This window comes from Sabethes cyaneus, chromosome 2, assembly GCF_943734655.1.
Source record: "Sabethes cyaneus chromosome 2, idSabCyanKW18_F2, whole genome shotgun sequence".
In the NCBI taxonomy this organism is placed as follows: Eukaryota; Metazoa; Arthropoda; class Insecta; order Diptera; family Culicidae; genus Sabethes; species Sabethes cyaneus.
Genome location: NC_071354.1, coordinates 193,549,454 through 193,575,346, shown reverse-complemented (window position 1 = coordinate 193,575,346; position 25,893 = coordinate 193,549,454). Strand labels below are relative to the sequence as shown.

Below are 25,893 nucleotides of genomic sequence, written 5' to 3'. Positions count from 1 at the left end.
TACATTGTGATGACAATGATCAAAATGCTGGTCGTAGTGATAATATCCACACACAAAAAAAAGTACATTGTTAGTATGTGGTATAGCCTAGTCAACTACAAAAAACCAACTTTATTGGTTAATGAACGCGTAGAGCATCATCCACCGCCTTATTCAAGGTAATTAGATTGCAAATAAAAGTTGAGTTACGTACTGAAATGTATTCAACAAAATCGAATTCGACGCGCAAAAGCCGCTAATCCGTACCATTTTAGAGGCGATATACGCACTGAGGAATATTTATGAGCGATACACTTATATAGCTATTTCAATACGATTGGATCCTATTAAGCGCGACCAACTGCATGCAGGTGCAGCTGTACGACTTTGTGCTGAAAATCGTATTTTTGTCAGTTACTAGCATTATAAACGAACTGAACGAACAAGAACTGAATATTCGTCTCCGTTTTGAGCACAAAACGTCTCAAAAAAAGATTTTTGAGCCCAAAGAAAATACTTATTGCTAGTAAAGCATGCATTCAAAAAATGGACTAATTTCGTATAGCGACATAAAAAAACCCGAATTAATCCACCTAGCGGTGTGACCTAGCCTTTCTACTGCCGCAATAATTATTTTTTAATTTCTCAGGAACATCTATAATTAACTTGACTATATTTTTGAATATCCGTTGCTTATTTTTCAAAATCCATATCTAAAAAAGATAATATCTGAATTTGAAAAAATAACTGAGTATTAGATATGAAAAACGAAAAAAGAGAAATTTGACTTTTTCTTAGTTGGCGCTCACTCATACCAACAAAAATAACAAGCGCCGGAAATTATATTGATCATATTTCCCATCCTCAAGCATGTTTATGGCGCCGGTTTTGTTTATTTGATCTCATCGTTTCCTAAAATATCTAATGTATAAACGATACGATCAAGCTAATGACTATTTTTTCATTAAATTTTATTCAAAAAAAGCTCAAGTTTTGATTTTCATGCAAAAATAATCAAAAATAAATAATCGACCCTTTTTCATTTATTTATTAAAACATGATACATGACACATGACTATTATCTTTTAAAGTGTCACTAGCGAAAACAAATCGTAGAGAATTATTAGTAACCTTTTCTTCCTTTTTTTCATATAAAATTTCTAAGCTCTAGCATCTATTGATTGGAAAAGCATCTATTGATGCGCAAAATTTATTTGAAATTGGTATAAATTTATTTGGGAAAATCAACTCATTAGTATTTTCAATCCTGTACACCACTATACTTATATGATTAAATCAAATACTTTTCTTCGCTTTTTGCTTTGCTCGTCCGATTGCGAGTAACAGCAAGTAAAGAAAATGACAATTGAAATGTTTCTCACTGTTCTTGTATTTCTATGCAAATTTTAAAATTGCAAACCGCATATACAGTACTGGACAAAATAAAGTACGCACTTACCACATCTTGAAACTTTCATGCCTTTCTCATTATTTATAGTAGATAACTATTCACAGTGATCGAACAGAAATTAGCTTTATAGATGTACTTTCAGAAGATGTTTTATACAGAGGCTTTATACTCCAGAGGTCTGTTGATATATTTTTGAGCAAATTTAAGACGTTTGATCCTATACAAATTAATATTACTTAAAAACAAATATTGAATATGAAATAAACAAACCTGTTAACATTTCGGATAAATGGAAATAGTTGAGCAAATCCATTTTTAAATCCTATTTCCTTCAGTCTTCTACGAACAGTTCGTTCGGAAATATTTAAGTTCGTATTTTCTCGGATTAAACGGCTGGTAGAGAACGGATCTTTAGCCACTTCTCGACGAATCAGGCGATCATCACTGGGTGTAGTTCTCCGCTTTCTTCCTCTTTCAGTCCGGTCTTTTACGCTTCCAAGTTGCTCATATTTTTTCAATGTTTTTCGTACTCCTGCCTCACTAATTTCATATCTTCGAGCAATTTCTCTATTCGAGAAAGCTTCCTTACGATTTTTAACGATAAGTTTACGGATATCTTCACAAATTTGCTTTTTTGCCATCGTACCAGATAAAAACGCGCACCAGTAATGAAAAATCAATCACAAACAATTTGTTTTAACACTTCGCTGCAGTGTGATGGTGAGGAAACTATTCGTATGCAGTGGGCGGCGTTGTGCAGTCATTATATTAGTAGTGCGTACTTTATTATGACCAACTAAAAATTGACTTTTTCTAGAACTATACAATAGCTTGATCAAAATAGCTAATGTTTATATTTAACGATACATAAATCGTTTAAAGCATTGAAAATACTACAATTTGTCCAAATATACCGAGTTCACATGTTTGACAATAAAAAAGATACCGCGTGTTATATAATATGAGAGCGGGTGCGTACTTTATATTGTCCAGTACTGTACATACGAATACGCATACATGCATACACACATACACGCATGCATGCATACATACACATACATACACATACATAACACATACATTGAATACAATCGACCCTTGATTAATTTATTTCGATTTTATACATTTTAACGGTTTAATATACGGCGCTTAAGTGTTAAAGTTTGAATAACTTTTGAATAAATCGTCCGATTTTCATTAACTTGGTTTCGTTTGATAGATCTCAATAGTAACTTTCAAATGATAATAAATTGTAGGATGTTTCCCTTTGAATTAATGCTTATATGTAACAAAAAGCAGTTTTAAATACATTTTTTCCACAACCCTTTATGTAACTTTCAAACCACAAGTCTATTCGTCATGAAATCTTGAAGTTAAGGTTTTAAAAGACTCCCCTTTCATATGCAATCAATTTTGTTCAAATCGGTTAAGGGACCTATGAGATAATGAAGTTTCATATTTTTCGTATTTGTATACATAACTTTTGAACTAAAAATCCAATCAATATGAAATTAAATAGCGAACAAGGGACACCTAGACCTTTCATTTGACACTAAGATCATATAAATCGGTCCAGCCATCTCCGAGAAATGTTGGCTCAATCAAAAGCGTTCCACACACACACACACACACACACACACACACACACACACACACACACACACACACACACACACACACACACACACACACACACACACACACACACACACACACACACACACACACACACACACACACACACACACACACACACACACACACACACACACACACACACACACACACACACACACACACACACACACACACACACACACACACACACACACACACACACACACACACACACACACACACACACACACACACACACACACACACACACACACACACACACACACACACACACACACACACACACACACACACACACACACACACACACACACACACACACACACACACACACACACACACACACACACACACACACACACACACACACACACACACACACACACACACACACACACACACACACACACACACACACACACACACACACACACACACACACACACACACACACACACACACACACACACACACACACACACACACAGTTTTCGAAACTGAGTCTAATGGTATATGACACTCGTCCCGCTAGGCTTTCTTTCGATTTTCTGTTTTTCGAGTGATTTCTATACCTTTATACTATATTTTCATATAGTAGAAAGGCAAAACTACAAATGATGATGAAAATTTTTTTACTTGAATGCAACGTTTATTTTCTTGATAGAGGGACTACGTTTATTAAGTCTGTACAGAAAAAATTGACAGCGTTATTAGTCGACTTGCGGCAAACATGGTAAAAACATTCAAGCAACTACACTCGATCCTCTGTTCGTACTGTCAGCTCCAGCCCGGAGCGAAGAAGTTGAACATCGTGAGGTATTTCGTGTCTGCCGGACAGAGGCTGATCCAAAATTCGGAACGTCCTCTCCCTTCTAGAGAAATGCCAGAGCGTCAAACGGATGGCCTGGTTCTGACCAGGTTTGTCATGATCTTTTTGCTCTCTTGATTACTGCACGTCAACCAAGCAGAATTTGAAAAAGTGGCATATGGGACAGTTGTTGAGCAAGAAATTGTCAAAAATATGGCTAAAGAAAGTAATGTTTATTGTATTCTATTGTATTTACGACGCTATGAAGCTTCAAAGCCATTGGTATTAAAAAGAACGCTTTGTTACCAACCCGGTAGCAGCCTAATTGCGCCGTAAATACAAAAATATAGCAATGCGTACAATACTGCAGGTATTGTCACCGTGAATTTTATATATCACTTTCGGTGATTTTTTCATTGAAAATAAAAACTATGATGCTTTCAGCGGACGTTTCGACCTACTACCCTTCAGTCATTGATGACGCCTAAAACATAATTATAATTATTTAACTATTTTACATAAAGTATTGCCACTAGAAAGAACCTGGCCAAATACTGACAAGCTAGGAACCAGTTGACCACGATCCTGAGGAGAAAAAAGCGCCAAAAGGAGGACAGACATCGTGAAGAATTAGAACAACTATTCCGAGCTAATGACACGCGCAAGTTTTATGAGAAGGTGAACCAAACTCGGAAGGGCTACACACCGAAACCTGACATGTGTAGGGACGAGGGAGGGAATCTAATCACAAACGAGCGCGAGGTGGTCGACAGATGGAGGCAGCTCTTCAATGAACACCTCAATGGCGAAGTCGCAGAAGGAGGCGGAACGGAAATTAACCTAGGAGCGCCAATAGAAGATAGTAATGTCCAAGCACCTGATCTGCAAGAATTCAAGCGAGAAATCGGGCTACTGAAGACCAATAAAGTCGCTGAGAAAGATCGCCTACCGACACAGTTTTATAAACATGGCGGTGAAACGCTAGGAAAGGTTCTAAACTGGATTATTTCGAGGATTTGGGAGGAGGAAAAGCTACCGGAGGAATGGATGGAAGGAGTGGTTTGTTCCATCCAGAAAAAGGGTGATCGGCTAGACTGCTGGAACTATCGTGGTATTACGCTGGTAAACGCCGCCTACAAGATACTCTCCCAGATCCTGTCACGCCGGGTGTCACCGCTAGCACAAGATTTTGTAGGGAATTATCAGCCGGGTTTCATGGGGGCTCGCGCAACTACGGTCCAAATTTTTACTATCCGACAGATCTTGCAGAAATGTCGGAACTACAACGTGCCCACGCATCACATCTTTATTGATTTCAAAGCAGCATACTATACAGTCGATCGAGACAAGCTATGGCAGATAATGCACGAACATGGTTTTCCAGACAAACTGACGCGACTAATCAGAGCTACATTGGATCGAGTGATGTGTTTCGTACGCATCTCTGCGACACTCTCGAGTCCTTCGAGACTCGGCGAGGGTTGAGACAAGGTGACGGTTTACCCTGCATGCTGTTCAATATCGCTCTTGAGGGGTGATCCGACGAGTGGGCATCGAAACGAGAGACACGATTGTTACCAAGGGTAGCCAACTTCTAGGCTGTGCAGATGACTTCGATATCATAGCCAGGAACTTTGCGACGGCGGAGGCAATCTACGCCAGACTGAAAGCGGAGTCTAGGAGAATTGGGTTAAAAATAAATGCATCGAAGACCAAATACATGAAAGAAAGAGGCTCAAAGGAAACAAACGCGCGTCTGCCACGGACAGTAACCGTTGACGGCGACAAACAAGAAGTGGTAAAGGAGTTCATGTATTTGGGATCGCAAAGAGACCGCGGACAACAACACTAGTAAGGAGATCCAGCGGCGCATCCAAGCGGGAAATCGGGCCTACTTTGCCCTTCGTAAACGCTACGATCAAGAAGCGTACGCCGCCGCACGAAGCTAACAATGTACAAAACCCTTATTAGACTGGTAGTTCTTCATGGATTTGAAGCCGTCACGCTGCTCACGGAGGACATACGCGCCCTTGCCGTATTCGAGCGGAAAGTGCTGCGAACGATATTTGGCGGAGTACAAACTGAAAGCGGAGTGTGGCGGAGGCGTATGAATCACGAGCTACAGGCACTGCTTGGGGAGACTCCCATCGTACATCTAGCGAAAATTGGCAGGCTACGGTGGGCCGGACAAGTCGTAAAGATGCCGGACAACCGTGCGACGAAAATAGTCCTCTTCAACAACCCCACTGGCATAGATGCCAGAATCACAGATTTTTTCACACGCATAAATTTGGGACCCACCAATTATGTCAGTTCCTGTGAGTTCTGGTTCTACCAACGTGTCTGATCATTAAATTACTTTATAAACTATGTATGTTACAGAAAAAAATACGCTAGAAAAAAGAAATATTGCGGAGGAAATGATAGGGCCCCAAATTTATGCGTGTGAAAAAATCTGTGAAAATGGCATCTATGCCCACTGGCACCAGGAACAGGGGGCCCAACGTGCACGATGGCTCGACCAGGTCGAAAGCGATTTGCGACTTCTGAGACGACTAGGAAATTAGCGACGAGTGGCCCAAGACCGAGTTGAATGGAGACGAGTGCTTGAAACAGCACGAGCCACCCCGGCTCTATGCTGAAGGAGAAGAAGAAGAAGAAACAGCTTTCTTCAACACAAACTTACATTAAACATCTATTCTCACTGCGTCGTCATCTAATATTATTACTATTACTAACTAAGCTATCGTTTTTTTCTGTCTCTATTTGTCGTAGTTTTGTCATTGGACCGTTGTATGTGTCACAGAAATTCTCGCATTCTCGTTGTAAGTTTACCATCCGCTCTTGTCCTTTTACTTTAATGTGAAACATTTGGCAGGTTATAACTAATTCTATAAATGCACCTTAGTAAGGTATAATATATATAATCTGAGATTACAAAATAAATATCAATTTTTCGCTACTTAAAATGAATCTCGCTCCGAAAATTCTCCTTAAGTAGCTATTTGAAATAGGCACACCAATATCTTAGTATTGAAATTAAGGGCTACAGTCTACCGAAAGCCAGAACTGGAGTTCTTCTTCTTCAGCAGCATAGAGCCGGGGTGGCTCGTGCTGTTTCAAGCACTCGTCTCCAGAACTGGAGTGCCATTGTTGAAAAGTACAACTAATTATTAGACTATTCATAGGGATATAAAAATGTACGATGTAGACTAGCTATTAAATCAAATTAAATGAAAAAATTCATTGCCCTCTGAATTTGTTTGAATATGCATTCAGACCCGATTGCCTGTTTCTGGTCGATGTTTGTTGATTAGGTTACTTATGCTATCAAAAGATTTTCAAAAATTTTCTCCACGAAATCTCATTGCATCTGCCAACGACTTACCCCACTTTGTGGATAACACCAAACTTTTAACGATTTCCACTTACCTAGCGTTGAGTCCTTCGATCTCCTCGGACTGCTCGGCAAGCGACGACTCCAGGTCCAGGTAGGCCCCATAATCGCCGTCTTTGTACACTTGCAGAGCTGCATCATCCAGCTGCAACGAGAAACAGCAGAACAAACAAAACAAAAACCATTAAACATTAAGAATACTAAACAAGCCGTGTGTGTATACGGCGGACGACGAAGATTTAGCACAGATTTATCAAAATCGGAAAGAAATGCAAATATATCCACAATTGCACCGGGGCGTTCTGCTAGATAGACGGAGGAAAAACCAACCCAAGAACCAGTTTTAAGCGCGAACGTGCAGCATGAGCACCGAGCGCGGAAGAAACATAATCAGAATACAAAGGCAAACATTATTATGCAATCACTGCAAACATAAACCAAAGCTGCGCTGAAGTTGAACGACCTTCGCCAGGTCAGCATGGTACGGCGGACATCAGCCCGGAATGGTGGTCCCGGCCATACCACAGTGCCGGTAGTCTCAGCACTATAATCTCCAATTAAATGCATTTAATTTCGTTTTTCGTTTCGATGTTTCGCCGCCTATTCTAAAGTGCACCGCGTCGATCTAGGCCCTAAACGGTATCCCATAAAATGGAGCTTCTTCTCCGCAAATGCACCGGCCAGGACAACTGCCAGGCAATGAAAGAAAATGTACGTTTATTTCTTTTTCTTTCCTTTGCTTTCTTGCCGGAGGACTAGTGCAGATCACACTTCACAAGAGTTATGGTCTTCGGTTCCGGTTATTAGTCGACGCTTGGGAAAAGTAATGAAATTATCTCCTGGTTCCGACCTTCAGTGCGAGATTACCTAGCCCTCAGGTGCGCCTAATAGAGCGCAATTACGAAGGAAATTGCTTCACAAAGTTCCCTTCTGACGGCTGTGCGGGGCTGGCTAGCAAATTCTCCTAGGGGGATTGATTCCGTTTAGTTTTATGTGCCATTCTTAAGTTACACCATCTCAGATTGCTGTCCGGCACACTAATTGTGAGAAAAGGCCAGAAGGCACACCGCTATACACACCGTACCGTCCGATACAAGCAAGCACTGGTCATTTGGAAAACCAAAGAAACGAATTTTACCAACGACACCTTTTTCACGTAATGAGCCCGAGGGACGAGCTGGCATGGGAAGATGTGCCTTTTTCCCGCGGTATCTGTTGTCAGTACCTACAACTGAACTGGTAGGGTAATCAAAGGTCGCTAAGTCGGGGTAGCAATAATGGTTTCCAGAATGCCAGTTTTTCGATAATATTTTAAAATGTATTATTGGCATACCATTAAAATGCATCAAATTTGTGTCATTTAACAGAAATGAGATAGGTCTTATCCGGTTCCCATGCTCTGCCTGGATGATGACGATAAAAAATTGCAGACCATCTAGATTTTATCAGTTTGTAATATCAAAATGTGAGAGGCATATCATGTTGTACTAATACAGATCTGCGCGCTGCTATCACCGCTGATGGTTTAGAGTGGGCGCGCCGTCGCGTCGATGCCATTTTTCCACGACGATAATGACATGCCCAAACATTGACAAATATGTATATCAGACCAAATCTTGAGAGCAAGCGGCAATACCGTTTTGTGAACTGTATTATTACAATGTAGGTACCTCTAATTTGGATTCAATTTTACTGGAGGAGGAATGTTTTGTGGTTTATCTTCTTTCGTGACATATGGGAATTGTAAATTATTTCATTCAAAAAAATCGTCTAGATGCATCCAGAAACTGCCGCATGCACGTATTACTATGTTTCGATCCACAGACGTCATCACCTCGATGAACTTAGCTTTAAACGATGAACTTAGCTTTGAACGATGAACTTAGCTTTGAGCTTTGAGTGTGAGGCGTCCTGTTGGTATCCCGCTCGACGACGGTCCACACAAAAAAAAATCCAAAGGATTGATATCGGGACTGCTGGGGGCCCAAATTTCTTTCTCCCAAAACTCCGAAACATTTTCAGTAAGCATTTTTTGTGTTTTTTTTTGTTTTTTTTTTGCATTTTGAGCAGGTGCTCTGTCTTGTTGGAAGATGAAATGACGTCCAGCAGCAACCTCCTTCATCCACGGGATAATAACATCCTTCAGAATCTTCAGGATACATCGGCTGTCACCTTTAGTCCTTGCTCAATGAAATGTGGGGGCATTACATCCCCCTCATTGGAGACGTTTACTGACCGAACTCTCTCCTTTACGCTTACTCCGGCGCGCAATAAAACGACGACGGCTGACCGATTATTTTCTTATTTCGATATCTATCAGTTTACACAACACTGTTCGTTTACATCTAACACCCAACAGTATAAGCTGTTCAGTGCTGCCAGATATATCTGAATATTATTTCGTAAGTATGAGAAATTGCTATTTGAAATTTACTGCAAAAATTCGTCACGCACCCTGTATTCTTGCTTTTTATATACACATATTAGTTTTCATGTGAAAACCTACCAGAAAAGAGATCAGATGTAAAAAAATATGCCGATTTTTAGTCAAATTTGAACAAAATCGGAGCACTTTACAGTAGCTCCTTTTCTTATCAATGTATTCTTCAGATTTCAGTTCAGTTTGCATTTGTATAATTTGCAATGGCCTAAATTATAATGAATAAGGGTTTTCATAGTTTCCGTCGTTTTGCGTCTATACAAGCTAGGCCTAAGGAATTAGCCCAGTAAACAATTTGGTTTGTATATTTCGGTTGCAACTGAGAGATACGAAATCATATCCGCAAGAAAAAGTTATATTTCACGCCACATAAGAACATATAAGTACCAAAGTGGAGGCAATATACGTGCAAAAATTTTGATAATTCTATCTTGCATTCTATACAACAATTTTTGGAACACGCAACTTAATAATCCTCAATATACGATTAAGATATAACTAAATGTTACAATCATCTATACTGCTTTACAAATCACAGCCATAAGTTGTATATGACGACACGCACGACCGCAAAACAACTTATTGTATACTTCGCCTTGACATACTCTAATCATTATGCAATTCCAATGTAAAATTGACATGCATACGACTTAATGTGCACTTTCTATTGCAATCTTGTGTTATCTGGGAGGTCTGCTCCCTAGGTAACCAATAAGCACTAACATAAGCAGTAAATCAAGCGCTTATTGGCATATCCAGCATTTTATGCTACACGTTGCTAACTTGTTGGCTGGATAACTGCTTTAAATTGGCATATAACATTCTATTCAAATTTTTGTTGTCGGTAATCAACTGCAAATAGGGATTGTCAGCACTGTAAGAAGGTTAGTAGCAAAGTAGCTGTATATAATGCCAAAGTAGCTGTTAAGTACCATTTAAGGTGAATTGAATGCTTATTGGCTTGCATTTAAATTTCATTGTTAATACTTATTGTTTACCATATGTCATATGTGTTAGCCTTGTTTTCCTTGCCCGTTCTCGTCACTAGTTTATCTCAGTTTTCTTTAAATGATTTCTATCCTGTTAATTTCTGCTATCCCGATTTTCTATACATGCTGCCCATTGTTTTCTTTGGTTTTCAATTCTTTTAGTTCGGTTCTGGCCTTATTCTTAAAATTTCAATATTATGCCTGGTTTTGTGCGAAATAATCACCATCATGCCAAATAATACACGTCCCGTAACGTGTTTATTTTCTTCTCCCAGTCAAAGAAAATGGCGACCAAAGCATCACCATCAACAACAAGAACACGGAAAAAGTTTACGGAAATGCTGCTGTTTTTTAAACAATCTCTAATCTATTTATTCTGCGAGGTGAGGTACCGCGATTCCGTCGCTGCAAAGGCTCCGAAGAAGGCCAAAAACTTTCAAAGATGCCAATTTGGGACCATTATTTAATGACGATCATGAATTGATGACAAACGCATGAAAAGTTTGTATTAATAATTATCTGCCAAGCGTTTTCCTAGCCCGTTGTCCGTTGGGAATGATTCAAAAGTAAAGTCGCGAAGCTTGTGAACCAAATGCATTTGGTCGGATCAGGTCAACCCAGTTAGCTTCGAGGTACGATGCTGGTCTAACAAACCTGTCGTCGTTTGTTCGAATCTCGGCTAGGCGGTGCTACTAGATAGAATCAGTAGGATTGTTGTACTAGTAATTGTTCTGTACTCTAACAGCCGGCTGCGAAGTCTGTCAAGCCTTGAAGGGTCAAGTCTTGAAAGACGTTTAAGGCTTTTTAGGTGAATGTTATTTATCATGAGTGTAATTCTCGCTGAAACGGGGCCACTACTGACACGAGGTCTTCAAATATTGGAACTTTTGCGCTTAATTGGTTGAAAATGGTTAAAAAGTAAGAATAACACTTTTGATACTTCGAAATAGTGGACCCCTCGTTCGCCAAGAGGCCTAACAGTTTCAAAAAAAGTTTAATTCTGAGCAAATCTTGAGATCTATATCATGTGATATTTCACACATTTGCCATGAAATAACTAACAAATGGCCCGGTTCTGTAAAGAAGAACAAGGCTTTCAAACGGAGTAAAAAAAATTTTGGCGGCCATCTTGGATTTATAAAAAAATCGTCGTTTTCACCATGTGCCCCCAACCGATTTTAATTTCAAGAGCACCATCGGAAAGCTGAGAGAAAATGCTATCAAAACATTCATCAGGTTAGGTGTGCAATGGCATTAACTAAATAAAGCAATTAATTTTCTGTAGCAAGATATTCCATTATATGAGCGTTGTAAACCTTGATACAGATAATTAATTGTTTCGTTTATTTAGTACCGCTACATATGTAACTTGATGAATGTTCCTTATAGCATTTTTTCTCAGCTTTCCGATGGTGGTCTTAAAATTAAAATCAATTGAGGAGATCATGACGAAAACGGCGATTTAATGATAAAATCTAACATGGCGGTCAAATTCAAGATGGCCGCCGTTTTTTCACTTCGTTTATAAACCCTATGTCTCCTCTTTACAAAACCGTGTCGTCTGTAGTTTGTTTTACAGTAAATTTTGAAAATATCACAAAAATTATACGAAAGTTGTGAGCCTTGTCATTGTCATTGCCTAATTTTATGAATGTTTCTTATAACATTTTTTCTTAGCTTTCCAATGGTGAACCTAAAATGAAAATCGGTTGGGGGTCTCATGGTGAAAACGGCCATTTTTTATAAAATCCAATATGGCGACCAAATCCAAGATGGCCGCCAAATAATTTTTTACTCCGTTTGAAAGCTCTGTTCTTCTCTTTTATAGAACCGGGCCGTTTGTTAGTTGTTTCATGGCAAATTTATGAAAAATCAAATGATATAGATCTCAAGGTTTGCTCAAAATTCACCTTTTTTTGTAACTGTTAGGCCCCTTGGCGAACGAGGGGTCCACTATTTCGAGATATCAAAAGTGTAATTCTTATTTTTTAACCATTTTCAACCAATTAAGCACAAATGTTCCAATATTTGAACACCTCGTGTCAGTAGTGGCCCCGTTTAAGTGAGAATTACTCATGAGTTGTTGAAACCGAACGAAAAACATTCACTGGAGTTGGGAATTCAATTGATGCGATTGAGCCAATAACTATGCGAAACAAGGGTGCAATGCAGCACTGATTCTACAGTAAGACAACGCTCGGCTTCACGTTGTCAAACTTTTCTTTGTTTGATTTGGCTGATAGGTCAGATAAACCCAGGTAACCAAGTTGTAGCTAACAGCTGAGCAATGTTTTGAATGATTCATTTGTAATCATTTTTTCAGAAGTTGCTATAAAAAACACGGCAAGAGCTTAGTTGTCCATCATAATTTCAAATTAGTTAATTACAATTATCAACGAAAGCTTAATTACGTTGTGCACTAAAGCTGTTGTGTAGTATTAATTTATGCTACGTATCTTTAAGTACCTATTAAGTAATTTACCATTATTTTTCTTTTTTATTTGCATAAATGCATTTTTTGATTAATTTGCACATTTCGAATGCTTCATCGTTAGTCCGAAATTTTCTGTCGGGCAGTTGGGCAGCTCAGTCGGAACGCTGCAAGCCGCGAGCGTAAGTTTTTATTTCGAATTATCCCTGCCGCTGGCTGGCTGCAGCCATCCATTGCCACTACTGTGACTGGAGTTATATTTTTTTATAGGCCGATGGCGGCGACGTGCAGCCGCAAAGTTTTTAACATTTTTTTTTCTTCTTTTTTTCGCAATTGCACCGAACGAACAAAGGCATCGGTGAATTGAGCAGTGCACTTGGTCGAATTCGGTTTCTCACTTTCCGGGGGGGCTCTATTTTGTCGTTTTTTATTTTATTATTTCGTTTCGCATTGTGCGGAAATGTATGGATGTAGTTCTGTTTTTTATTTTTTACATATGCGGTTGACGTGCAAATGATGAAAGTAGGTATACGGCGAAGTATTGCATACTGGATGGAGTACTTGGACTGAGCAGCAAAATATTGCTTAATCGAATATTGATTACGACTTGCGGCGTTCGTGAGCTGAGTGTGGAATTTCAGTATCTCTGGAATGCCAACTGGCACTACCTGACTATAATGCATAAAAATCCAATTTATTAATTTGTTTTTCATCGATGCATAATAAAATAGAACACCACATTGTGTAATAAAAAATGAAATCAAAATATTTCGTCGGCTGCGTTATTACGAAACAGCACCACTCGTCGTAACGGTATTTCACCTTCGGCATCTCAATTCAACTCAATGAAACTACTCAACTAAATTTTTGCACCTTAATGCAATTTATTAAACCGAAAAATTTCCAACAGCTATTTATTTTGCTCCCACCGAACAAATAAACCTGTTCAACAATGCGAATTTTCTCTCCCCTTTCGGGTGAGCCATCAATTTTGCCGCCCAAACTAGAGGGTAATTCTATTAGAGTAGATGTTGAGTTTCCCCTAAAAGCATCCCTGTCGGCAGACACCGTACAGTGGCTGCAGTGTTTTTTATTTGCCTTTTCATCCTAAAGGTACGAGTGAGCGAGCGAGCGAGCGAGTGAGTGTTCATTTTTGCCATTGATTCACTTCCGGTTGGAACCCACTCTGGTGGTTGGCTGTGTGGCTTTGGCACCGACGCCACACGCTGAAGGGACGGGAAATCGACCACAAAAACCATTTTTCAGGAAGCAACACAAAGGAGTTTGGTGCTGCATTGAGTGCGATTCATTTTTTTCTGGTACGGTGAGAAAACTGCAAATGCCATGAAGTGTGTGTGTGTGTATGTGGACGAGTTGGTAAATTTATTTTCGATTTTTAACAAAACCAGAAAAAAAGCACTATGCACAGACAGGCTAGAATGAACTTTTGTGCTGTTATAGTTGAATGTGGCTCATCGGATGTCTTTCTTCACAATGCAATGCAACGCAAAAGTCCTGCCCGTTTGATCGGATGCCAAAAAGCGCTGCCGGAGTGTCATAAACAGATAGCCAGTTCAGCTTTGTTACCGGTTCATTGTGATTATTTACTATGGAATTTTCTATGGCATTTCAGTGTCAGGGAGTAACATTTTTCAGCCAACAATAAATAATGTAATAGAATAGTGAAGTAGAAAGAAAAATGGAGTAGTGAGATCAGTAGCCAGCAATGTTGTGAATAAGTGAAGCATCTCCTTGGTGTTCCCCGTTCGCTAAGAAACTCGAAAAGTCATCGATCGACGAATTAAGTCATAAATTTCAATTTTAGCCACACTTATAACTGCCATGCATCCGCAATTCTCCAATTTCTCGCCTGAACGTAAGCTGGCTGGATTCTTGTTTTTCTGTTCGGTGATCCTGATTGCACCGACCAGACCGACCCAACCGACCTGCCGAGTGCATCCGTCGCCTGGAGCCCGGCCGTAGTTGAATAGAGGTCAGCATAGGATGAGGTTGCAAGTTCGGTTGATTGTCGAAGATGATTTATCGGTTGTGGGTTCGGTAGCACCGTAGCACAGAAGCATATCTACTGCGTGCTGCAGCAGCAGTCAGTGGCTGAATTCCCACCGGCAGAGTGTAGGCAGAGGCAAGCGAAGCGACGACGGCAGAGAACGGTTTCGGAAGTGTTGGCCCGTAATAAATTTATTCCTTGGATTTACAAGGATGAATAACCACGGCACCAGATTGCAATCGGCAAATGACGGTCTTTTTTTCATGTGGTTCCGAATATCTTTTTTTCGTGGTTACCGAATGAGCTCAAAGCTTGGGAAAAGTGCAAAATGGAAAAAGTGACTAAAGAACTGGAATTGAAAGCGCACTGCGATGGGGCAAGCATACCGGCGAGCCCAAAGAAGAAAATTAACTTTTGGCCGAATCAGATCGGAGGTTGTGCGGTCAATGGATATCGATATTGAGCGTGATTTGTTTCTTCTCCGATTCGTTTGCGCCAATCACTGATTTAGGTCACTGGGAAATTGGTGATGAATATAATGAACATGATGCCGCAGTGACCGATGAAAGTGAACGGAGGTTTTGGTTCACATTTTGTATCAATATTTGTTTAAAAATATAACTATTGTGATGTCATATAATTCTTGTAATCTTGCAATGAAACATGAATTAACACAGACCACGACTTACATTTTTAAATGGTCTCTACCTCGTATTTTTTCTAGACTTATAACGAAATCAGACATTATTCAAATAATTTTTAAAATAACTGTCCTTCCAATCGAAGAAAATAATGAAACAAAGGTGTTTTATAGTACCCCTAGGGTGGGACAAGACGTGAAGGGAAAAAAGCGGAAAATTCAGGGTACTGACATGTATCGCTATAAAAGTTTGTTTGCATCACAAATTTTAAGCCCGCCCATTGTAGACTTATCCTGTCCGCTGTGATGTTCAAATGTTCACTAATATATGTGATACCCAGGGCCTGGGGAAAAAAGCTAGGTTCGAATCCGGTTATATTTGGCTCCCATTACACAGAGCCGGCGTTTAGGCCGGCAAACCTGTGCGGTCGCACGGAGCCTCGCGCATCAGGAGGGCCTCGCGCTTAGTGATGACTAGAGAAAAATGTTAAAAATTCGTCTGAACAATCTGTGGTTGAATACAATACAATAGGCTGTTCAGAAATATTTGCACAATTCCCATTGTTTCCTTTCCTCTTTTTTTTAAATACACAGTGTAAAGAGTTATGGAAAAATTGATGAAATTAGGCCCCGCTGCTTTGGAATGGGTCGTTAGATAAAATGCCCAACGACACGGCTCAGCTTATTGGCCGATTGTTTACGGAAGTTTGGATCAAATGGGAACTTAGGGCTTTCGGACCAATAAATTCTCCAGGTCCGGATGGAGTTCTACTCATTTTCTTACAGAAAATGGACGGCTGTATAATACCCGAGCTCATCAACCTTTTTCGAGACAGTTTCACTTTATAACATATCGCGGAGCATTGGCGGAAAGTAGAGGGGGTAAGAGAAAATCATGAATCAGGCTTTCAGCCTAATAAATCTGACATCAATGCTTCTTGGGTTGATGGAGAAAATCTCAGACAACTATACCCGCAATGAGTTTTTAAAGATTGGGGGATTAACATAGATGGGGATTCGGATTAACCTAAATGAGGATTAACATAGATACCAACACGGTAAATCGTTAATTGAGAAAACGCTCAAATATCAAGAAATGGCACGTTTTGCTTCCCCTGATATTGGAGGAGCTTTCGATTACACGTCCTTCGTTTCAATTATTACAGTTCTCTTTCAAAACAGAATTGATCACACTACAATGCGCCGGATGTAAGCAATGCTTTCAAGTAGAGAAATCCCATCATAATTGGCAAATACATCGGTCACGAGTTCGGTGGTCAAAGGTTGTCCACAAGGAGGAGTTTCTTCCCCCTTACTTTGGTCACTGGTAGGAGCTTATAGACCAAACAGTTAAATCTACCGTATATCTACTCAAATCAGTGTAGCGAATCCCACACTTGTGTGGTTTAAATTTCTCACACACGCGTACTCATTCTAACGAACACGCCGGCATAGGCATCCTTTTAAAACACCCGCTCTTGTTTCATCATGCGCTGCAACGCATTTTTGCGAGCGTGTGTTTAGCTAACAACTACAGTTGTCGCTCGTCGTTTGTCGTTGCAGCTCGATCTGCTGATACCGATTACTCACGACGGCTCATACTTCCGCCCGTGAGCAGAATCGAGGGCAAAGATGCAGAAGAAGAAGAAGAAAAAGTAATGCAAAATGTGTATCCCAGTGCGCCTCCAGCCTCACGGGCAGCTGATTCCTCACGAAATTTTTGGCTCGGGAATAAGTTATGCAGGAAGACGATGTGAGGATGCGCATGTACGAGTGTGTGGATAGCAGAATGTCTGCACACAGCCTCGGTGACTGTTTCTTTTACGCCTTTTTTTGATAAAATTGCTGATATACTTTTTTCTATTGAACTGTGCCGATCTAACGATCTAAATTCTTGTGCATGAATTTGTCTGAAAACGCACTTGCAAAACGTTTTATCGTCCGTAATGACGTCGGCGTTTTGACATAGACCCAAGGAGGCTCGTTTTGTTTCAAGCACTTGTCTCTTCTCAATTCGATTTTGGGCGAGTCGCCACTAATTTTCCAAGCGTTTCAGAAGTCCCAAGTTGCTTTCCATCTGTTCGTGTTTTATCCGGCATCCTTGTGACGTGTCCGCCCCACCGTAAACCGCCTACTTTCGCCAGATGTGCAATGGGCCATTTCTGCAAGATTTGTCGCTTGATATCGATTTATTCCGTAATGGCGAGAGATTCCATGAAGCCTATCTGAAAATTCCCTACGAAACTTTGCACTTCCGGTGACAGCCGGCGTAACAAAATCTTGGAGGATACCTTGTAGTCGGCATTTAGTTGCATTCGTGCTGCTCACCCTTTTGCAGATAGGACAAACAACTTCAGCCATCATTTCCTCGGATAGCTTCTTCTTCTCTTCTCAAATCTTGAAAATTATTCAGTGATAGAGCTGTGGCTAGCATTTCTCGATCGTGATTATCAGTATTGAAAAAATCATACCAGCAAAAAACTCAATGAGATTTCAAGCACCATGAAATTTCAACCTTGATAAGAAGCACTCACATATGAATTTCTCTCGCTATTATATGTGATGTCTCTGTTGCTATGCGATGTGAACCAAATTCAGCTGCGAGAATTTTGCTTACTTCTTTCGCAGCTGGCATTTCATATAACGAACCAGAGAGCGAAAGAGAATTAACTGCCAGAGAAAATATCAGCAGCGAAAAAAGCTAGCACCCTTTCATGAATTAAGATGGCAAACAAATTGGCGGAATTTACATTTTTTTCCTTCGCGGGAATCGACATTTTCTTAACTAGAAAGTAAAAAGCCTAATAAGAATTAGATAAACATGTAGTTTAAATGTTTGATTTAGTTTAACTTTACGATTTATTTAGAGACTCATCATCCTATGCTCACTCACAGTTACGTATCGCACGAGAGAATGCCCATGCTGTTCAACAACGAATTTGTATGTATATGTGTATAGCTTCGGGCAGCAGTTAAAGCAAAGCAGAATGTGATCAAGCGGGAATAAATATGTGTGAGTTTTGTGCTTCTTGCTATGAAAGCAGAAAAACTCACACGTGAGTTCCAAGTGCTTGGACATTACTTACTTCAATTGGCATTCATGGGTGAACTTCTGTACCGCCTTCTTCTACTAACCCGCCATTGAGGAGTTCATAGTAGAAATGCCTCTACTTACTGAACCACCTCGACTAGAACTGACCTACAAACGCCAACTTTCGGTAAGTAGTACTTACGAGATTGGTTCACCTTCTCGTAAAACTTGCGCGAGTCATTAGCTTGAAATAGTTATTCTAATTCTGCACGATCTCTGTCGTCCTTCTGGTACCTTTTATTACTCAGGATCGTAGTCAACTGGTTCCTTGTTCGTCGGTATTTGGCCTAGTTCTCCTTAGTGACAATGCTTAGATAATTTTTCCAAGCAATCTTTTTTCTCTTCATCGCTCGTTGGTATTCTCCATCCAACCAGTCCTTTTGTATTCTCCAAGGTTCATCACCTAGTGTAGTAGCGGTCTCTCCGATAGCCGAGCGTATTCTGCCCCAATCGTCTACGAGGTTTGAAGCACTTAACTTCTCGGAAGAAGGTAGTGCCTCATCTAGTATTCGTGCGTAATTCTCGGCAGATTACGGGTTATCTAGCTGCCTAATGTTCTGCCGCGGAGGATCACTTTGGTGTGTCTGCTATGAGGTTGACAGTTTCAAGCGCACACTTCTACTACTAGGTAATGGTTAGGGTCGATATGCGCACCCCGTAGGGAACGTTAGTGAAGAACCGGTCTTCTATAACAACGTGGTCAATCCGATTGATTGTACGTCGGTTAGATGATCTTTAGGTGGCTTTGTGGATAGTTTTACATGTGAAAGAGGTATCAGGCCATGGAACGCTGCGAAGCTTACGCATCGTAGGCCGTTATCGTTCGTGTTGGTATGGGGCTATGGAGTCTATGGGTACTATGGGGCCTTTACATTTCTTCCCTACCGACTTGGGCGATCAAATCTCCCATGAGAATCTTGATGTCCTGTGGCGGACAGCTGTCGTGCGTTGCCTTCTTAACCTCTTCACAAGCAACAGTTTGAGTTTTATTACGTTCCCCTAGTGGTTTTCATAACCAATTTCATATAAAACTATGAGCTCCACTAATCTGATTGATGTTCGTTTCATAAACCAGAAACCGATTTTGGAATTGCAGCTATTGAGTATCCTACACAAATAGGCAGGAACCTTCATTGTGCGCTTCTCTGCAACGAAGGGGTCACCAACTGAAAGTCAATCGTGATTACAGCGCAGTATCGATTTCCTGTTCTCTTTTGCTTAGATGCCCTCTCAGCTATTTCGATCACTGTCCGTGTACGGCGTTCATCGTTCACTTTGCTTTGTATATTTTGTTCTCTCCAAGAGCTTACCGAGTGTGTCCAGCAGACAGATGGATTTATGAGCAACCGAGGAGTTTCCTGGTATAGGCAGGAGTACTAACTTCTGTATATTGCATGGCTCTAGAAAGTAGCCTTCCTCAAGACATTTTGGGGGGACCATTCCCAACATGTCTGGGAATACCTTCCGACCGAACCAAGAAGCTTCGCATAAAATCTCTGGGGTTCCTCTCATTGGAATCGTGTATAGGAATTCTGCATAAGATTCGTACTGAATGTCTTGTTTATAGAACCAGCAATCTTGTATGAGAATCCAGAAGGAGAATCCCCAGGATACCTATAACTCGGTAAAGGAATCCCCTTTACTATGAAATAGGAATCCTTGAGATTTTGAAAGAGAAATCCAGTATGTGTTAGTAGGGGCTGCAGTCCCGCTTTCAGCACTACATTGGTGATTCCGTATGAGCCGGGCGCTTTCTGAGCATTCATACCTTTTGCTGTAGTAACGAGTTACTCGTTGGAGACTCGTCTGTCTTCGGCGTCAATTCCCTCTACTTGGGCCGTATGGACAAGGCACCCAGATCGTCAAATCGTACTCCGTAAAAATTCTTCAATGAAGACCTTTATTGTGTCTGAAGTTCAGTTCAGACTCTGAACACATTTCAGTGGATGTCGTCGGACCTCTTGTCATTGCCAGTGCAACTAGATATGCATCACCCCAGGGGCCAGTAACGGCGTCTCGATATAGTCCATTAAAACATCTCTTATTACCTTAGCCATCCGGTGCATTATTCTCCATGCTTTTCTCTCAGAGGTATTTTACGTCGCTGACAGCTTCTTCTAGTCCCAAGACATTCAGCTTTAGGGTTCGCAAGTACGTAATTCCACCAGTAAGCATGGGTCTCTCTGCTTCCAGAATCCCGTTTTCTAGGCATGATTAGATTGCATATCCCAAGTAGCAATTCTAAGTCCACTTGGTTTTACTTGAATTTTATAAAGGTTTTATTGCAGTATTAATCATTACCTCTGGTTTTATTGTGGTATTGCGCAATACCAAGAAGATACGAGTCCAAACACGCTTGTAGCTAGCTAGAAATTTATTGTGGTTGCTTATATTAGCACGTTAAAACTTGTTGGCTGCATCACGTCTCTTACAAACTTACCATACGTGTGGCGTATCAATACAACATGGCGCAACAATCGAAATGGATCTTATTACAGTTGCTTGTCAAACTGCAATAAATCTGTTTGTTATACAGATCTATTAAAACGGTAACACCACCAACTAGATTTATTGCGGCTATTATGAAGAATATTACAGTTCAACACCGAAATCATTTTTTTATGCGAGGCCATATTGCCATATTCTAATATTCTGTTTTAACTCGCGAAGAAATATTTATTAAAACAAAGTGTTTTGCAGAAAAAAAGTTATTATCACTCGGTTTTCCTGTCACAGGAAGGAACTAAATTGATTTTGCTTAGTCAATTTCATTGACTGACTGAATATATTTAGTTTGTTAAAACCACCAGTTTTCGAAAATTGCATAATTTAGATGGCGCGTTGATTTCATGCACCTATCTTGTCAATATGCATGATAAAATTTCATACTCAAGTGCTGCAAATCAATATAAACTGCTAGAATTTGTTAATTATTCTATGGTATATTTTATTATGGTCGCTGCAAAACAAAGCGATCAGGATGATCTGACAGTAAAACTTTAACTTTTCTGCTCACGCATATATTTTCAAGTTAACAAAGTTGGTGGACGGATTTAGCTTTGCAGCAAGCTGGATGATTTCTAGCTTTCTGACGAAAAGCTTTACTAAATTATGGCGGTAGCTGTCAAGTAGCGGAAAGCATATTCAGTTTCATTGTTGCTTTCAGCAGAGTGTGATAAGATTACTTCAGCTTATGACCTGATTCTTATAGAGGTTATGAAATCCTTCTGAAGAGTGACCCACTTGGTCGGAAGGCAGTTTTATAGCAGTCATCAGAAAGTTCTGGTGGAGCTCATAGTTTTATTACCGATTTTATGGAATTGGTCATAAAAACCACTAGTGGAACGTAATAAAACTTAAAATTGTTACTTGGGATCTTTGCTAGCATTTCTGTTAGTTCATCCGCGGTCAGATCCAGGGAGTCTCTATCGACGCGTAGAGCCCCAACAAAAAGATCTCTGTCAAACGTTTTTTGCTTCCGTCCGCAGTCCCTAATCCTGTGTAGTGTCACGATGTTCCTACGATCGATGGTATATCAAATCGCCTGGTAATTACTGAAGTGAAGTCTTCGCAAACTCTCCACTTCATGTTTGCTGCCAGCGACGGACTACAGAAGGTGACATCGACAATTCAAAAAAATATGGTGGAAATATTTGAAATTTATCATAAGTACGTACATCATTTTTAAACCTTGCTAAGTAGTTAATTTCTACCTTGTGATAGGTTGTATCCTGCAAACACTAGCCGCACTGGTTTAAAATGATTGAAATAAATTTAAAATCAATAAAAAGTAATAGCAACCGATGATTACAAAATTATACATCCGCCCAGTAATAAAAATTGAACATTTGAAAATATTCCCAGAGTTATTACGAAAGCGATAGTTTAACAAACATTTAAAATAAAATGCTAGGGCGTTGTTTGAAACTATCCGCCAAATTACATCAAACATGTAATTCAGACCATTAACTGTTCGGTCAACATGCCCTGTAATTGCAAACGAATATATATATATATATATATAGCAACAAAGTTAAAGTGTTCCGGTGACGGAACAACGAAATAATAAATATATCGATGCAACATTTTATGCGGTTCCATTTCCTGTGCTTTTTTTTTTGTTGTTGTCGTAAAGTAAATTGTACATTACAAGAGTATTGCTCGCGATTACTGAGCTGGTCTATTACGGATGTAAGAGTTGGTTGGTTGCTTACCACAATCGCCGTGTTTGTTGAAGGCATATGATATCATCTGATATCCCGTGTATGATTACATCACAGCAGCGGATGGACAAAACGTTCTCGAACCAATATCCGCCAATTCAGCGAACGTGAAATGTTCCAATTTGGAATGGAAAATCACTTTGTTGCATGATGGTAGTAAAAGACATCAAAGATTTTGATTCCTATTAGCAGCAACTACTTTTTAAACCAACTCCTGTGAGCGGTCTGTAAATGATGAGCTACTCCTATTAATTTAAAAAAGTTTTATTCCAATATAAATAGCCATGCGTCCTCTTTTTATTTGAAACCGATGGATGCACTTTTATTGCAATTTTGTAGACAAATAATGTCGAGTCCATGATTTGCCGAATCGTCCGAAACAACATTTCCGACCTCTACTAGATCCGGGACACGCAATTCCGACAGAGATTCTACACGTTGTTTAAAACCAATCTCTTCCCGTCTATCCTTGACATAATTAGCCACCCAGGTAGCGTTCTCCGCACGGCTGACGGTAGGTATTGCATAAACATGGTTTTATTGATCAGCTTCGAAATGTGCCAATAACACTTTTCCTCCCGGTACGGCACTGTGCACTTCCATTCCAAGACGATGATGATGCTGATGATGTACCCGGCTCCGGCAAAAGCGAAAGTTGATTTTGTTGGCCACCAGAGTGCAGTCCACAGGAGCAATCAGCAAGCAGCAAGGCATTCCAACGTGCAACGGCCGGGGAAAACTGGCAAAACTCGATCAGCAGCGAACCCATCGGAAAGCCATGCCGGACACCATCAGCAACTATCAATTTCAAAAGTATCGGCGAGGAGAGCTATAGCAGTGCCGGAAGGCCTCCGGGAGGATTGGTACACTGTGGTTTGCCCGAGCACATTGGTCATCAATTTTATGCAATCACACTTTCAAGTGTTTTTTTGCAGTTTATCCGAAGCATCGAACGATAGTTTTCTGCACATTGTAACCGAAAAAAAAAGCCATTGCCAAGCAACACGATTTCATCTTCTTCTCTTAACTGTTGCTGAGAGTTGGCCAGTCGATCGTGTTTTTATTGCCAATTACATGCGGCGTGAAAGAAACGCTAAAATAGTTAATCGTGTAGTCTTCGGAGTTGCATTGGCATCGCAGAAGTAGCTGACCACAATTTGAGTATGTTGAAAACTCTCAACAAAGTGACGCCTTCTGGCGAAACCTCCTCCTCGTTTGGGGGGCCACCTCGGCGTCTGTCCGATTCCGCAACCACCTTTTTCGCCAAATCAGCGCAACGCGAGGGGGAAGCCCATTTTAGCAAACAATGTCAGCCAATGAGCACGCAACTCTTCGGGTTCTGAGTTGCGGTGACAGACGTGACCTAATCGTGGGAAATTAAAGGGAAACCGGCCATCGGCATTCCGTCGATCAAGCGCTGCTGAAGAAAAGAAGCACCGGCAAATCACGACGGCTAACCCGACACGTTTTCCTACCGGCAATCGTTTTTATTTCGTTTCGATTCGTGATGTCAGTGTAGAAATGCTCTTCAGGTAGGTACCCCGACGACGCGACGTGTGTGCAGTTCTGTCAGCTTTGTTCTGCTTTGTGCTTGTCGGTGCGGTTACATGCGTTCAGACCTTAATGGCTGGCACCACACAGCGGAAATGTAGTCACACAAACGTGCCAGGATTCGCACAACGGTGACGTGACTAGTGATAGAAATTGGCTGAACGCAAGTGACATGGGCTGCAAATTAAATTCTATCGCCCACTGATGATAATTGAAGCTGGCGGGAAGCGGCATACCGGCAGAGGGGATTAGGTGACTTACACGCAAGACATTCTACGGTTCTGGATTGTTTCAGTTGGAATTCGTTGCTGTTCATAGGTTTAATTTAATGGGGAGAAAAGGTGTCCTGAACATTATGCCCTCATTAGTTGCAAGGCTTTAATTAGCTGTGTTTGCTAGCTAACGCTGCCGTTACTTGATAGAGTTTTGATTGCGATGGCTATCTGAATATTCCATGAAAAGTCTAAAGTTTTTATTTGAAATTGGACATAAAATTTTACGATTTTTCATTTTTTTTCGGTTTGTTTTTCTTTTCTGTACCGTTTTTTGATTTTTGCTCTCACTTTTCCTCTTTTTTAATCAATTTTTCATCTTTTTTCTCGTTTTTATTTTTCTATATCTTGTTTTTTATTCCTTTGTTCCGTTTTTTCGCTTCCTGTTCAATTTTTTCTTATTTTAGTCTCTTGATTTCATGTAGGACTACGTCTTTCTGGAGGGCAGCTGGTATAGGAGGTCATTCCAAAAATTCTTTCTCGAGAAATGGATTGAATGCTACTGCTAATAGCGGTTCCTGCTCGATTTTCTGTATTTTTGCCCCAATTGATCGGAAAATCTTCTACTCATCAACCCAAATCAAGAAAAGTATCGATTCTTGAGGTTGTACTATTGAAAAATTCAACATAATGAAATATTGTCCAACTGGAAATCCTTGCTTCGTGATTGGTTTGAAAAAAAAGGCCTCAAACGAATCTCCCCATTCCACCAGGTCAAAGATTATTTACGACCCAAGGGATGGATCGAGCGAGAAGTCTGCCATGCCTACTCACACGCGAAAGAGTATGGAAAACATAGTATTCAACGCTTACGCCTGCACACGCAGGCGTAAAAGAAACAGCCGCTGGTGATGTGTGCATACATTCTGCTACCCACACACTCGCGCACGTTCATCCTCACATCGCTTTTCTGCATAGCTTATTCCCGAGTCAAATAATTCGTGGGGAATCAGCTGCCCGCAAGGCTTGTGGCGTACTGGGATACAAATTTTCTTCTTCTTCTTCTTCATCTTTG

General features: G+C 40.4%; 1 protein-coding gene across 3 annotated transcripts in view; it reads right to left on the bottom strand.

The window, feature by feature from the left end:
- LOC128738597 (FH1/FH2 domain-containing protein 3-like) overlaps window positions 1-25,893 on the bottom strand; it is a 192,929-nt gene that overhangs the window by 95,069 nt on the left and 71,967 nt on the right. For all 3 annotated transcript variants that reach the window (XM_053833850.1, XM_053833852.1, XM_053833851.1), the window contains exon 3: window positions 7,269-7,378. In XM_053833850.1, coding sequence (XP_053689825.1) covers window positions 7,269-7,378 — 110 coding nt within the window. The remainder of the gene's footprint in view (window positions 1-7,268; window positions 7,379-25,893) is intronic.